At 43.8% G+C, this 15,908-nt stretch overlaps 2 protein-coding genes across 4 annotated transcripts in view; both read right to left on the bottom strand.

The window, feature by feature from the left end:
• Nucleotides 1–1,219: 1,219 nt before the first annotated feature.
• On the bottom strand, nucleotides 1,220–5,496 carry RPL26L1 (ribosomal protein L26 like 1). Its single transcript, XM_074916421.1, has 4 exons — nucleotides 5,371–5,496; nucleotides 4,157–4,329; nucleotides 3,299–3,439; nucleotides 1,220–1,391 (listed from the first exon to the last, which is right to left on the bottom strand). The coding sequence occupies exons 2-4, from the start codon at nucleotides 4,322–4,324 to the stop codon at nucleotides 1,263–1,265; spliced, it is 438 nt and encodes a 145-aa protein (XP_074772522.1). The 5' UTR covers nucleotides 4,325–4,329; nucleotides 5,371–5,496; the 3' UTR covers nucleotides 1,220–1,262.
• Nucleotides 5,497–6,629: 1,133 nt separating this feature from the next.
• Nucleotides 6,630–15,908, bottom strand: part of ERGIC1 (endoplasmic reticulum-golgi intermediate compartment 1) — a 59,967-nt gene continuing 50,688 nt past the window's right edge. For all 3 annotated transcript variants that reach the window (XM_074916418.1, XM_074916420.1, XM_074916419.1), the window contains one exon: nucleotides 6,630–10,487. In XM_074916418.1, the coding sequence (XP_074772519.1) occupies nucleotides 10,380–10,487 (108 nt within the window). In that variant the 3' untranslated portion in view covers nucleotides 6,630–10,379. The remainder of the gene's footprint in view (nucleotides 10,488–15,908) is intronic.

Genomic DNA, 15,908 nt, shown 5'->3' with positions numbered 1-15,908 from the left:
CGCACGTCCCCGGAGCCCGGCGGGCGGTGCCGGACCTGGCGGCGCGATCGCGCGGCCCCGGCGCCGCGGGGGGAGAAGCAGCAGGAGGGATGTGGCGGCAAGGGGGCGGCTCCCTCGGGACAGGGGCCGGCGTGGAGCGCACCGAGGAACCGGGAGGGTGGCGACGGCCCCCGCTGGACAGCGGCGCTGCTCACGGTCAGCTCAGCGGTGGGCCCCCGGGCAACGGTGGAAGCGAAGCCCAGGCCTTGCTCAGGGCGTCCACTCAAGGTGAAGGAAAATCTTATTAAGCAGCGTACGTGCAGGCACAGCGAGGGATAAAACCTCTGAACCTACATCAGTCATTCGAAACCTGCCTTCTAAAGGAGCAGTTGTATTAATGCCCGTAAACGCCACTTCCCTCGATTCTCACCCTCCGGTTTTTCAGACTGCAGTCTTGTTCGGGCAGGAGCAGAATTTCTTTCCTTCTGTATCAGCAATTAGAGGGCCATTCACCGAACCGGTAATTTCATTTAATTGCAGGGCTGCTTTCAACATGCAGCTGCTCTCAATTATATACATATAAAGCACTAAAGACCAAATTTCCTTTTACGGAAAAGTTCATCCAAAGTACTGTTACCAACAGCCCTGAGATGCCTGCACTCCTACCCTGTTCAACCTCAGGTCTCCCTCACCAGCACTGGTGGGGTAAGCACCCTGTCCTCAAGCTCCAGCATTCATGTAAGGCCCTAAGACATCACACAGCAAATTCAGTGCTGTGTTTGGCCACAACACACCTGGAGAACCTCTGAAATGTCATCCTTTACTGTCAAATACATAAAATAGTTGAAAAAGCCATCATTTAAGAGGATTACAGAGATTTGTGGCCAGAAATAGCTTATTTCAAATGTCTGATCAAATAAATATATACAGTTCACAGAATTAAGATGTTCATTTAAAACCAAGAACACATTTAAGTAAGTGTTAAAGATCAGTGGAAAAGACAGAAGTACAATGGTCATTAGCTGCATGTGTTCAGGACTGCACTACTCTAACATTGGTTGAAACATTTCTTTTATAGGGAAAAGCAGCCTTTAATTTTCTTAAAAGTAAAAAAAAAAAGTATAAAAAGCTTTTTAAATTAGTGTGTTTTTTACATAGTCAACATCAAAACACGAGAGTATTTAAATGCTAGCCAGACACACGGCATCAAGACTTTTTAAAGGAGAAGACACAACAAGGGTTTAATTTTAGCAGTTCTTTAATGGTGTCAGATGGGAAAACATCTATTCTTGCATCTTTTCGATTGTTTCTTCCTTGTATTTGCCCTTCTCCTTGCCAACCTGCCGAGATTTTGCTTTACGCTCCAAGATCTTTTTACGATCTTTGTCCAGTTTTAGCCTAGTGATCACCACCTAGAGAAAGGACAAAGAGTTTAGTGTCTCTTCAATGTTAAAATACATCAACCTGACAGAACTGTGGTAACACAGCACAGCCCAGGAAGATCACTGCTGACAGGCAGCACCAAATCACCCAAGTTTTATCTACACAGACTATCTAATTTGCTTTGAGTGGAACAGAGGTACTGAATTGCCTTCTGTATTTCAAAACACTGAGCTATATTAATTTTTCTGGGTACATTCAGGGATTAGAACATATGGACAGTTTTTTCAATGCACAGCCACAACATCTGGACAAAGTGAAGAGCAGCCCAATTTCTATCCTTCTACAGAATAATTACTTTGAAGTAAATCTAACTTCCATTATGCTGCTCAAACGTGATGGCTACTACAGCTACCTAAAACACAGCATATACAGCTGAGTCTTCTTCCCACCACCACAAAGGGAAGTAATGGATGATTATTTTAATTTTTCCACGCTATCCAATGCTTTTCCAATGCTACCCAAATTTCAGAACACTGGAAAAACCATGCTTGCCACTGGCCGTTATCACTGCTGTACTGTTTGGAACAGCTAATGCATCTGGCTAAACTATAGGCAACAATAAAAGTTCAGGCACCATAATGACTCATATAAAAACACTTTAAAGAACACACATGCTATTGGGCAGTTCTGTCAGGCAATTATCAAGTATTACTAACATGGACACATAAAAGGTAAATTACACTGGGCATTTGCTGCCATTTGCTTCTAACAAAGCAGCAGCAAACTGAAGCTCTGATTTTCAGCCCATAAGCAGCCTTCAGTGCTCTTTGTGCCCCCTCAAACTGGCAAAGAAATAAACGTGTCTGTATTACTGAAATGAGTACTTTAAAAATACAACTGACAATCAAATCCTAACTAGAAAAAACATAAGATTGCAGCAGGGCTGCACATTTCTCCTCAGTTTCACTGTGCATTGAGGTCTCTCTTATTTTTAATTAATTCCCACCTCTTTACCTAGGAGAGGTAGAAACTGTTCATCCACCCCCTGCCAGTTTGCAACAAGCAAAACATTCTTCTGTTCCTTTTGCATTAATAACCAGAAAGCTTTTATCAAGGTCCAATTCCCAATTGCAGAAAACTTCCACAGAAATAAAGGACCAGCACAAAATTCAATTTCCTTCACTGCTGTTTACCACACAAGTAGTATGTACACTGCCTCCGCCACAATGTCACCTTGTCCATCAAGTGTTATTACTGCACACAAGTCATTATGTTGTTTTGGAATAATTCTGCTCTCCCTCTGCTGAACATACCATTTAGACCAGAAAACCTGTTACAACTGGATTTCTTCCACCAACACTTCAATATGCATGCCCACATGGCAAAGCTGAAGCCGACTAATTTCATCTGCTTCAAACCAGGTTTTGGCTAGTTGTTCTGTTTAGTTTGAAATGTTTTCCTATTATTATCTAAACAGGCTTTGCCTGGTTTTCACGAAGTTTAAACATTGTTAATTATTTCAGGCTAAAACCAGATTCAGAAGCTCACAATAGCCCAAAAGAACAAATCCCAATTCTGAGCATCTAAATATTTCTAACACCTCCTTAACGAGTGCAAATGCCACAATAGCAAAGATAAAGGATTGTTGTGAACTATTTTGTGCTTCAAGTATTTTAGCAACACTGTAAAGTCTGTCTCTAGCAGCTTCTCTACCAAATAAGCCCTAGAAACAATGAGGAGTTGTTGGTTTCAATTGTCACTTCTCTACTATCATGACACCATAACATTTCCTTGCTTACGCCCCCCCGCCCCCCCCATGCTGTAGTATTTTGATCCATTATTCCATGTACCATAACAAGGTTCCACGCATGCCAGCAGCAAATGCCACTTGCCAGCAAGGTCTCATACATTTCAGATCTCACTTCATGCACTGTACCTTGCTGGGATGGATCCCCACGTGGACAGTTGTGCCATTAGCCTTCTCACGCTGAACACGTTCAATGTAGATGACATATTTTTTTCTGTACACCTGGACCACCTTGCCAATCTGCTGTCCTTTGTAGTGTCCCCGGACCACCTAAACACAAACATAAGGAGCACATTGTCCTATACTTCAAAACAACCCCTTAATTACCAGATCTTAAGAAACACTAATTATCCCAACAGAAAGCCAGAACTGCAGGGGTTGAAATCTCAACTCTGCTCTTTGTATACGCATGCCACAAAGACATCAATTACTGGACAATTTCAGCAATCACAAAAATGGAAAATGTAACAGATCAGAACTGTATTTGTCTTTAATTTCCCTTCATTGGAGTTTACTGCAGGAACTCTGTATCTTTTCAAGGATAATGGTCAACTGGAAGTTTTTCACCTATCACTGCATTTTAAATAAAAAAAGGCCACTTGGATTAATTTCTAAACTGATCTTTCAAGTATCACAGGTAGCAAAGAACCTATTAAAAAAGAAATAATCTTTTGTTTTGTGCTTCATTGTTAAAAGCCTTTAATGCAGCATGATAATCAACACACGTAACTAAAGAGCAGTAAAGCTGCCAGCAGGCTTTTGTTCCTTGTATTTTCCTTCTCACTAATGCAACCTCAAGAAACACTCAACGGACTGAGTCTGTGACTACATTACCCTCTGTTATTTCTGCAAGGCTCACAGCAAAGCTCCAGCATCAGTATGAATTTGTCTAGCCCTTCCCTTTTGCACAGATAGTACGTGAAAACCAAAACACACATGGAAGTTCTGGTGTGACAGTACAACTTAAACCACAGACAGTGCAGCTACCTGGACTTCATCATCCTTTCGAATGGGCATAGAGCGGACGTTGTATTTCTGCCGCAACTCCTTGGAGAGCGGGGAGGACATTATTTTTCTTCTAATGTGAGAAGGTGCATTGAAGTGTCGTTTGCGGTTCTTGCTGCGGTCTGAGGTCACAAACGGATTGAACTTCATTTTGGCTGCATAAAGAAAAAAAGTAGTTTGAGAGATGCTTGTAACTCACAATCACTACTCTTTATCATCTACGCACAAAAAGTATGCTATGACATAAAAAAGAAGTTTTAACTATTTTTAATTCCACTCTCAATTCATATACACTTACAAACTAGACTTTAAACAAGCCTTAAACTTCCTCCCTGATTGACAATGACCCTGTGATGGCCAGATCTGCTACAGACATGCACATCAGATCATTCTTCCTAATCCAAAGCTCGTAGTTCTCAGGCGTCAGGACACGTCACTGACTAGTCTTAATTCTGCACTGTAGAATACACCACCTTCATTTATAAAGCAAACGCGTATTTCGTACTCGCAGAGAGAAATTACACCACTTAGGTACCTCCAAAACCGCCAGACTGCCGCATATAACAGATCTGCAAACTTTCTGGCCTTCCCCAAAACCTAACAGCTGCACTCCAAGATTGCCGTCACGGCACAATCCATGCTGGTAAAGGCGTGCCCACTCAGTGGCGCTTCTGCTCAACTCCCAACTCTCAGGTACTACGCACCGCCACCTCCTGCGCACACAGGCCCGGGCACGCTGCGAACCACATGCGCTGCCTGAGGTCTATTAACCGAACAATCCCCTCTCTAAGAGCAGAGCAATGGAGCGGGAGCCCTCTCCGGAGTGCGAGCTCCCAGCTGCGAACGGCCGGCGGCTCCGGGGCAGGCCTGCCCCGCCAGGCCCCCCGCTGCCAGCCTGCCGGGCCCCCACACCAGCTGGCCCCCCGCCTCTGCGCGACACAGCCCGCCTCGGGGCCGGCGAGCCCGGGCCGACCCCGCTCCCCTCCCCAGGCAGCGAGCAGCCCCAGAGCTCCGGTTGCGGCGGCGCCAGCAGGGCCCGAGGCGACCGAGCCCCTTCCCGCCCCCCTCCCTCGCCCGCGGACAGGCCCCGCCGGGTGCGCCCGCGGGGTCCCGGCCCCGCCGCAGTCAGCGGAGGCCAGCGCGGGGCCGCCCCGCGCGGGATGGCGGCGGATGGGGCCGGGCCGCGCCGCCCTTACCCCGCTGCCGCCGCCGCCGCCGCCACGGGTCGCCCGGAAAGAGGAAAGGGCCGCGCTTCCGCCGGCACAAGCGGCCGCCGGGATCGCGCGAGACCGCGCGCGGAGCCGGGCCCGCCTGCGCCCCCTGGCGGGCGGGGGCACAGCCGCAGGGGCCGGGCCGCGCCGCGCCCGCCGCCCGTTACCGCCCGCGGCCGCTGCCCTCCAAATCCAGCCCCTCCCGCGGGAGGATGGAAGCAGAGGAACCTCCGACTCGCTGCCCCCGCTCCAGGCCGGCGCAGCCGCAGGTGGGAGCCGCTTCCTGGGGCTTCTGCCGCGGTGAAACCCCTCAGCCCCGCCCCTGGCGCGGGGGCTGCGGGCCCTGTCACTGCACCCTCGCAGCTGCAAACTTAACTTACCTGCACAGACTGCTTGGTTTCAGGTACACTGCGTGCTGTTACATCTTTTCTGGACAGAAGCTAATATATTCTCAAGGAAAATTATCTATGGCAGAAGGGGGGTTGCTGGTAGAAGTGAACCAGTCAGTCGGGTGAGCAGCACAGACACTTGGTTGGGTTTTGCTTTATAAAGATAGGATGGAAAAGTTTCTGGACTAGTGAGTTGCAGCAGGGTGAAAACTGGACAAACAGCTTTCCCAGTGCCTTTACTCATCTTTTACATAGAGTAAGGAACCTTCAGCACCATCCTGTCACTTCTAGAAATCTGTGTTCCAGTTTGTACTCGAGGTTCAGTGGAAGCAGTAGGATCTATTCCTGCCTGAAGATGATGTACAGCAGACACCAACGTTAAGTAAGCAATACCAGAACTTAAAACAAATTTGTTTCGTAATATAGTGCCTAGATTCACTGTGTGGTAACTCTTTACTATTTAATCTTTAATAATTGCCTCAGACACTTATTTTCAAATAGTTGGTGAAGCAAGGCTGAAAGGAAATTAAAGGAAGGGGAGAACAAAAATCGGATTATTTTATATACCAAGTGGCACAGTGACTAAAGCCAAACCCAGCAAGTTCCAAGCACAGTCCACTCACCTCTCATTAAAAAAGGGGAGGTTAGGACACTTCGTACTATTCAAACCCAAGCACTGAATGTCCAGACATGACTCAGTGCTGATTACAAAAGAACCTCGTGTTAACTTTCTACACAGTGACCTGGCTTACAGTGATTTCATTGTGTGATAACACTTAGTTCACCGAAATAATAATTAAAAACAAAAGAAAAACGCCCCTTTAGATTGATTTTGCAATAGTAGTGCAACAAGAAGCTAATCAAAACATGACTTTTATTTTTAATTATAGAACTAAAAAGGCTAATATTTTATTAACATAAGGTTGCAAATTTAAAAGAGAAATGTCAGAACTCTTTAAAAATCTCCACTGTAAAAATGCAGAAGACCAGTGCTTTAAACATCGCCATAACATACTACAGGATAGGTCCTCCCTCCCCTGCCCCTCCGTCCCTTCTTCCAAGGATTATCGAGAAACACCTCATTGACATATTTCATCTGAAACTTCAAATGACCATTCTAAAGCAGATACTTATCACAGTAATTTTCAGCCCAGTTTGTGTATCACACAAATAAAAAGCAACTTTAAATGAGAAATATTCAGAAATTAACTATGGATATTACCATCTACTCCGCAGATTTCATTTTTTGCAGAGCAGTAGCTGAATGCAAGTATCTGATAAATCAGATCATTCACAAATGCATGCCTTCCAGGTTTTCTTCTTACCCCATTTCATTTTTTTTCTTAAAAAATAATCTTCAGCAGTCCATCTAATGCCAAGAATATACCTAAGCACAGCTTTCCCTAGAACTAAAAATGTTAACTTTACCAAAGCAAAGCATCCTATGTCACAAGTTCTCACCATATGATGGAGCGTACCTTTAGTGACTTATTTAAACTGGAATATATACAAGTTCTAAATATTTGACTTCATACAGGGATGTCTTTCTTGGAAAACCACAAATATTTCTGTCAAAATGCTGACTTGAAGAGCAAAGTCAGGAATATGGATGAACACCTATGATCAATGATTTTCCTTCCACTATAGCTCGGAAGTATTTTTGTTTCCATTGATGTTTAAAAGAATAACTAAGCTCGTTTTGTCTCTAGAAAGTGTTTGAAAATAAAAGTGAAATCTAACAAGACATGTATGCATGGGGCAGAACTGCTGTAACAGTTAACTACCTCACTTTCACATTTGGAGAGATGAAGAGCAGATTCGTCTGTAAACACATGATGCAGCATCATTACATGACCCAAGCCAGCCATGTCTGAAGGACAAACTCACCACAACTTAGAAAAGACTCGGAAGGTAGCCTTAGCTCAGCAGTACTCAAAAGCTAAGACCTGGTTTAGAGAACTAAGGTGTGGACTGTTTCCTTAGCAGTTTTGCCAGAACTTGAGTACAATTTGGTTTCCACATCCAGTAAAAAAAAAAAAAAAAAAAGTGATTTATTAGGTTATTGCAGTGGACATTTTGGCACAGAAAGCAGGCATACTGAAGTATGCATCTGTTATTTCCAAAAAAAGACAAACAATTTCACTGGTCTGGTTTAGAGAACTGGCCTGGACTGCACAGAAGGCAGCATTTAATTCAGACAGAGGATGGGGAGAAGGAGAAGGGCAGAAATAATACACCAGGGACAAAAAGGAATCTGCAACCAGCTTTGCTTGTTTGTGTCGAAGGAACTGTACGAGAAAATAAACTTCAGAAAACTAACAGTACAATCCACTGCGCTACAAAGATCTCTTGCACAGCTTGGAAGAAGGACGCACTGCTAAGATATTAAAAATCACATCCTTGTAATCCACTGAGTTCACAAGCTGTGAGCTAAGACACAACAAATTCAAGAGAAAAAACTAGGACATTTTTTTGCTGTAAGCTTCAGCTGGTCACAGTGGATTAGAGGAAATCCTTCAGCCAGCAAGAGAAGCAATTGCAATGGAAAATCCCAGCTCCCACTGGGCAGCCGCTACCATCCTGCGGGTGCTGTTCAGGGGCACACGGACGCGCACACTGAAATGAAGACAAGCATCTCATTTTCAAGTTGATTTTTGTAAATGAAAAAAAAATTTGTATAAAATCTATCCATACATTAACAGATACAGGAAATTACACAATCCAGTTTACACCTAAAGTAATAGCAATCAATTCATAATAAGAACAGGGAAAAATTCCAATGCCGTAATTTGTCCAAAGTCACTACAGGGCAGAGGACGGCAGGGGGAGGGTGGTTGGCTTCTTTTTTTTGGTGTGGATAAAACTGGCTACCTTCCCTACTTCCAAAGCAATGAGACAATTTCAACAGACATGTATTTGGAATACTTTTGAAATGCATCTGACTCTAGCATTAACACTGAATATTCAAAGATTCATATTATTACAGCATGTTTGGATACTTTTGCCTCCAGGAAAGGGCAGTGGGCACTGCCCAAGAGAAAGAGAAAACCTGCCCAAATCCAAGAGAAAACCTGCACCTGTCTTAGAATTTACAGCATTGATTGAGTTAAAGATTTTATTTTACGATTTTTATCCATCCTGGAACACTTATAAATTTGTGTATCCTCATCTCAGACACTTACAAAGCATGCAGAGACTGTTACTACTCAAGGAACATTTAGGAGGCTATGGAAAATGCGCTGGTGGGTACTGGTCTAATTTTAGTGAACTCATGTCTACCATTACGTGCAAGACACACCTGGCAGTAGTTTTCCCCTCATGCCTCCATTTACTGGAGGCCCCAGAAGACAAGGCTTGAATGAACGGGCACGGAAGCTCAGGTACCATTTTAAAGAATAAAATGAAAAAACTACCAGCAGGGGCCAGCTTGTGGGAATGCCTGCCCTGCTACTGGTGTACCTGTGGGTGAACAGTGTCAGCCTAGGGCTCAGAAAAGATGCCTGACTGAATTTTAAAGGAAAAGGGAGGCACCTTAAACCCTGAAAAGACACACTTCCTGTGTTTGACAGGTGTATTCAATACACGCACACAAAGCAAGACAGTAAGCTGTGCTCATCCACCCAGAAGACTGCACCATTTTTCTGAACACATACAATATACAACCCCTTTTCAAAATAACAACAACAACAACAATAATAATAATAATAAAGCAGAAGTGCAGAATCTAGACTGTTGGGTGGTCTGTGTTTAAAAAACATAAGAAAGAATAAAAGCTAATGCTGTAAAGACAACTATTCCCTTTCAAAGCAAAGGCCACATAAAACTGTGTTGCTCAGTTTGGTTTTTACTTCATGCCACCTGTAAACACAAGACTGGATATTCAGTTTCTGGGAAGAAATGAAACCACTTTTACATCCAGAGTAAAAGAAGGGCCCTCCACTGCCTAGATCACAGATTACCCAGGAAAAAGTAGCTGGGGGAAGGCTGCTTCTTCTTGTTTGCTCATTTCATTAGAAAGGTCATATCTGAACAAAAGAGCTTTCAATAAAAGCACAAAACATTTCTTGATGTTATTTCTGCCCTCTGTCTCTAAAGTTTGCTACGGGGACTAACATTTTCCATTCCTCACCAACATATACATCACCTTTTTGGCACCATGGGTGGAATTTCTTCCTAATGTATAATTTTACCTTATACAAAAGTCGATTGTCTAATCATGCAAATCCAACAGAATTCCAAAAAGTGCCACAAGACAGCTCAACTCTTTGCAATCTACTACCTAGTTTGTACACTGCCATAGGAACCTCCCAGAGAACAGACTGTCATCCTTACTTAGATCTGACAGTGTATTTCATACATGGCATTTCAACCTCTCTTTCGGGGGGGAGAGAATCGAAATCCACGCCCTGATTCCATTGATTTTTCACTTTCAGAGCTCTGAAATGCATGGAGATTTCTTTGATTTGTTGAAGATGTCTTCACTGAACAGCCTGATTAGAGAAAAACTTACTGATTCAATCAAATAGAAAATAAAGACAAAAACAGGTAGTGGTAGATTTCTCAATCTTAGCTCCTGTCCTTGGAGACTAGGGTAGAGTTTCACCACTACTGCATTTTCCCCAGCTGGATCTTCTTCCAGGCCTCTGATGCTGTGAAAATGCAGGAGTCGAGGATTCCAGCTACAGTAAATGTTCCTCCAATGATGGCACATATCTGGAATGTACAGAGAAACAGGTTTGTCAGTGATGAGGGAAACTTTTACATAGCTTGAAACTGGGGGGGAGAAGATATTATTGCCTACTGCTAGTGTATTTTCTGGAATTATAGTAAGAACTGGGTAACAGTACTGGGGACATAATTACATGACAATAACTCAGGAAAACCATTCCCTACAGTGGAATAACTTACTGCTATCCTGAACTCATCATAGCTTGAGTCAATCATAAATCCCAGCTTCTAGGAACCTACAGCAGGAATGCTGTTCCTTTCTAGGCTAAACTCCACCTAACAAAGCTTTCTAGAACATCTATGTTGCTCATATATTCCTACTACTGTTTTCTATTATAAATACCACGGCTTTGTAGTCTTCCCTGTTTCACAAGATACAGCATTTGCAAACAGGCAAAAGACAAATAGCATGTGAAGGACAGTGACTAACAGAGAAACCTAGCTACCAGTGACACCTACAGCTAAGTCTGTCTAACACTTTCCATTACGAGGGCTGCTTACAAAGGCACTGCCAACTTAACTCTCTGTGGGCCAAAGTTTTCCATGCAAGATGTCTCAGATTGCGTTATTTAAACACCAGTAAAAACATATTTTCAAGAATAGTGTTAGGGAAAAAATTAATGTCCTGATTAGTGTAACAGTCTACTTCAGTTCTCAAGTGCTAGAAAAATGCAAAAGTATTCTGACATGTCAAACTGAAGGTACTTTGGCTTGAAACACCCAAAATCAGGGGGCACCTGTTACAGAGTCTGAATCATGTTGCTTCTATTCCCTTATCTATGAAGAGGGGACAATGCTAAACTTGCCTCCCAGGGAAACTGCAAAGGAGAACACATTTGAAGGGTTCAATACCAGGACAATAGCTGTCTCAGAGTCCTCGTGGAAACACAGGACTTGTACTCAGGACTGTGTTAATACAGACCTCCTGCTAGTAACAAGGCAGCAATCAAATACCATAGGGTGGGAAGAAATGCTGCTGAGAGGGTGTCACCCCAGCCGGGGCACTGCACAAGGCAGGGTTCACATGGGAAGTATGGTACACCATAAGGCAACCTAATAACATTTAACAACCAAGTTATAATTACACAGGACCTGGAATTTCCTAACTCCCACATTTTTTACCTCAAAACTGCGATGTTCTTTTTACATTGTGTAGGATTAGGTGGCTCTGAGAATAAGAGACACCAGGTCTGTGAGAAGGGGACAAGATACAGAGCTTATCTCCTGAGAAGGGCCTGCCTGGGAAAACGGGGATTTTGCTGTGAGCTAGAAGCCGAGAGAGAGAAGGGAACCTAAAATCACTAAGCCGATGTAGCAGGGTATCAGGAAAATGCAATACAACTGACACAGAGGGGAACCGGTGCAACACTAGACCTACTGTGCCATGTCTCTTCTCCCACACAGCACTACACCCCATGGGCAAAGTTACAGACAAAAGAGTAACAATAACAGCAGAGCGTTCAGCTTGGCAAGCAGTTAGCAGTGGCAACAGAACAAACAATTCATTAATGGTGAGCAAAGGCACCAAGAAGTAAAGGACTCATTTACATGTGTATTTATAACCAGGATATACATGCGTTTAGTGAGCTGGGTGAAATGAGGAGCTGCAGTAAATGTGGCTTTTGCAGGACAGTTGGCATTCCAGCAGATAAAGACGTCAAGAACCCAAGTACCTGCCTGAGGCAATGTTTGTATTTTTAGGGGTGGCCAAGTCTAGTTCCTTCCCCCTGTGCCCCCCTCTTCGTTATCCCTTGGAGCATGACGCAGGGTGACTTTTCAGGGAAAATGACCGCAATGGAGTTGGGTTATTTCAGTCCACAGCACCTCAGCTGACAGGAGATGTTACACCGCAAATAACAGAAAACCCATCCAACACTAAGATTTTGCATCATATGGTAGGAAAATCTGATTTCAGTGCAGCAGTGCAAGGGGGTGGGGAACAGAAAAAAATATAAATTCATCTGCACAGCTCTGTACTGCTGAGTGTTTATGAGTCACACACACCTGGCATTCGCTTGGAGCCTGCATCCCAGCACGCACACAGCCCTCTTGTTTCACTGTGACAAAAAAAGGGCAGCACCAGGGTTGGGCTCTGGGTCAGCACAGAAGCTGCACCACTGTGTTTCTTTATTATCACAGTTCTAATAGGTATGGAGCGTTGCTCCTTAGCAGCACAGGCATCATGCACTTTTTTGTATTTAATAGAGTTCTATACTGGGAATGATCTGCATTTGGCTCCATGAGGTTACAGTTTGACTCGGGAAAAAACACTGAAGGAGGAAGGAAAAGAAATACGGAAGTGTAGTAATTACAGCAGTGAGAGACCATGCAATGTGGGGTATGAACAAGGGGTTTGAACAGAATATGATTATAGGATAGCAGCTGGGATGCAGAATCACAGAATCATCTAGGTTGGAAAAGACCTTGAAAATCATCTAGTCCAACCATTAACCTAACTCTAACCATTCTCAACTGCACCATATCCCTAAGCACTAAAACAAGTGGATATGTAAGAGGAGGCAAAGCTACAAGCAAGATGACAGAAAGGGAAGTATCAGACACGTGACTGTGGACCTCTGGGATGTCTTAAAATCTGAAAATTACTTTTAAGGACAGAAGGGACCAGTAGGATCCTCGGGTAACTCCTAGTAAAGTAATCCCACCCAGAGATTTTTCTGACCTGAAGTACATCTTGTAGAACAACACTGCGTTGGTTCTAAAAATGCCACGGGACTGAGTCTATGATACTCATCAGTAACAGGTCCCATGGCTGAAATATTCCCTGCCCCCCCCAACTATTCTCAATTATTTCCAGTTCAATTTTTTTCACACCTAGAGGGCAGATTAATCCTCTCATATCAGGAAAAAAAATTCTTTTCTTTGGATTTTGAATGCTTCAGCAGAACTTTGGCTTGTTTTCTGCCTGCTCTCCCCTCCCAGCCACTAGACTGACCTCATGATAAAACCTTCTTTCAGTCTGGCCACTTAAAGGAACTCATAAATTTTCAGCAGTGAAACTCTACCCCTTGCTCCATAACCTCAAACATGAGGCCATGAATGGTTTCTCTTTATGGGGAGATGCCTTGATTTTAAGCAGTATAGTTTAACAGGTAAAACCTACTATTTTAACAGGCAAAAACACTATGCCAAGTGTCTGTGGTTAACCTCAGGATCCACGGCAAATTCACAGCACAATGACAGTGGCAGCACTGACCCACAAGCAATACAGAATCTTATTTAGTACTGAATTTTTTGAAGCGTGACATGTAAAAATCTATGCTAAACCAATTCCTGCACAGGAAGCACCTCTCGCATGATATAGAAAATTAGGATAATTCTTCAAATCACAAAAACCCAAGGAGCAGGCACGAGTTAGAGTGGGTCTGGTGGGAACATAGAAGACCTAGGGACTCTGCTACGGTGCTATAATGCTGCTCTTGGCAGTGCTGAAGTTTTTTGGGGGGCAAATTCATTACTAACAAAGAGCATCAGATAACCTCCTACCAGCAAAATGTGATTCCTCTGGCTCTCTACTAACAGCCAACACGCCTCTATCATCTGATCCCTCCACATTGGATTGCTCCTCCACAGTGTATCCTTCCCTCCAACATTGACACTGTTTCCCCCCTAAAGTCTCTTTCAAGCCCACAGGATCCTCCCACATCGCCAGAAAACATTCAAATTTACTGAAAGTCACATGGGTGCCCTAGTAAACAATCTGCTCACTGAAAAGTCACAGGTGATCCCTCCCTACCCCAGAGCCCCTCTTGCGGTTTTTTAATTAAGCAACTGCTGCTCAGAAAAAGCAGCTACTTTCAGGGCCAGCCCCATTCGGCAATGACTCCAGATGCCCCAGCACAATCTCTGTCTGGACTTCAGCCCAGTGCTAATCATCACTAACTGGTCTCCAGAGCAACTGTGATGCAAAAGGCCAAGCTGGAGATACAGGAAGGGCTAAAGCAGTGGAAAGGACAATGGAACAGATCATATAATCAAAACAGGGCAAGGAAACCTAGGACAAAAGCTGTTTTGATCCTCTGCAGCACTGCTCCCTCCCCCCAATCTTTTCAATGCCACCTTGAATGCTGTAAAGGTTTAAGTGTAGCACATGCACAGCCAAGGCTACCTTACTGTGAAACATTCCCAGCCTAAATGAGGGCAAGAGCAGGTCATCTGTACCAGGGCCAGATGGCCCAGACTGATAGCCACAAAATAGCATCTGTAACAAGGATCTGCCTCTAAGTCAGCCACGTCCGACAGGGGTCTGGCACACCTGTCTGACGTAGTGCAGAACAGCTACTGCAGATACCAGCGTCACCCACATCTCCCCATAGGAAGGACGTTCAATTGGAATGGCCCCAACTGAGCTGCTTGATACTATAGCCATTTATAAGACCAAACAAAGTAGACAAAATCAACTGTAAAATTCTTCTTCACCAGTCCAGCAGCCAGCACGTGCCTGGTTAACTTCACAGATAGGAAGGGACTGGGGCCATCTCAAATCATTGTGGCAACCAGTGAGGAAAGCCTCTCCTGTGGACTCCTTATGTAAACTCTGCAGCATGGTATCAAATTCAACAAAGATGCTATTTATATGCATACAACAGCATATCAGCAGTAAATCAATGCTAGCAACGGACGTGACAAAGAATAATGCCAGCTATCAATCGTTTCCAAACACCTCCACACCCTCACCCCCAACAAGATGCATAAGAAACCTATGAGAGCATATTGTTAGGGAAAGAAGTAGAGGCAGTATGAGATGCCAAGTCATAAAATATTGAAGTTTGACCTTTTTCAGAATTCTGTCTTGAAACCAAACAGACTTGTTAAGAAGGGAATGTCTTAAATCACAACATTTAGATTTTGCTTCAAATTCCTTTTTCTTGGTATTTGTGTGTCCTAGAGATCACACACATTTCTAAAGTTAAGTGAAGGGAACTTGGTGTTTATCAGAAGCTGCAAAATCATGATCTTTAAGTGCAACACAGCCACACTGTTTATGTTACTTCCAATTAAAATATCCAAACAGTTCAAAAATCGAAATCTGAGGTCTTCATTCCAGCCAATTTATCAATTACTTTACATTCTACCATGCCTCACTGGCACAGCAGACTGCAGCTTAAATTTTAAGCCAACTCACTCAGGACATGTTTTTTAAAGTTCTGGAAGATCTTTAAATAGCTCTTTGCCCAACTAGCAGTTTGGACGGTACAGCTTTGTTATAGATGCTGAGATCAGTACTGCAGGATGTTATCTGGATAAATCAAAACACAGCTCGTCAGGAAAACACCTCTGGAATTTGATAATGCAGCTCTTCTCCAATTCTACCCAGGAGTAAATGCCTGGGACTGGCAAACCCATATTAAGACAAGCAGCAGCACTGAGTAAAACAACTGCCCTGCA

The sequence above is a fragment of the Athene noctua genome, chromosome 12, assembly GCF_965140245.1.
Source record: "Athene noctua chromosome 12, bAthNoc1.hap1.1, whole genome shotgun sequence".
NCBI lineage: Eukaryota > Metazoa > Chordata > Aves > Strigiformes > Strigidae > Athene > Athene noctua.
The sequence above is the reverse complement of the archived record's forward strand: the minus strand, read 5'-3'. Positions and strand labels throughout refer to the sequence as shown.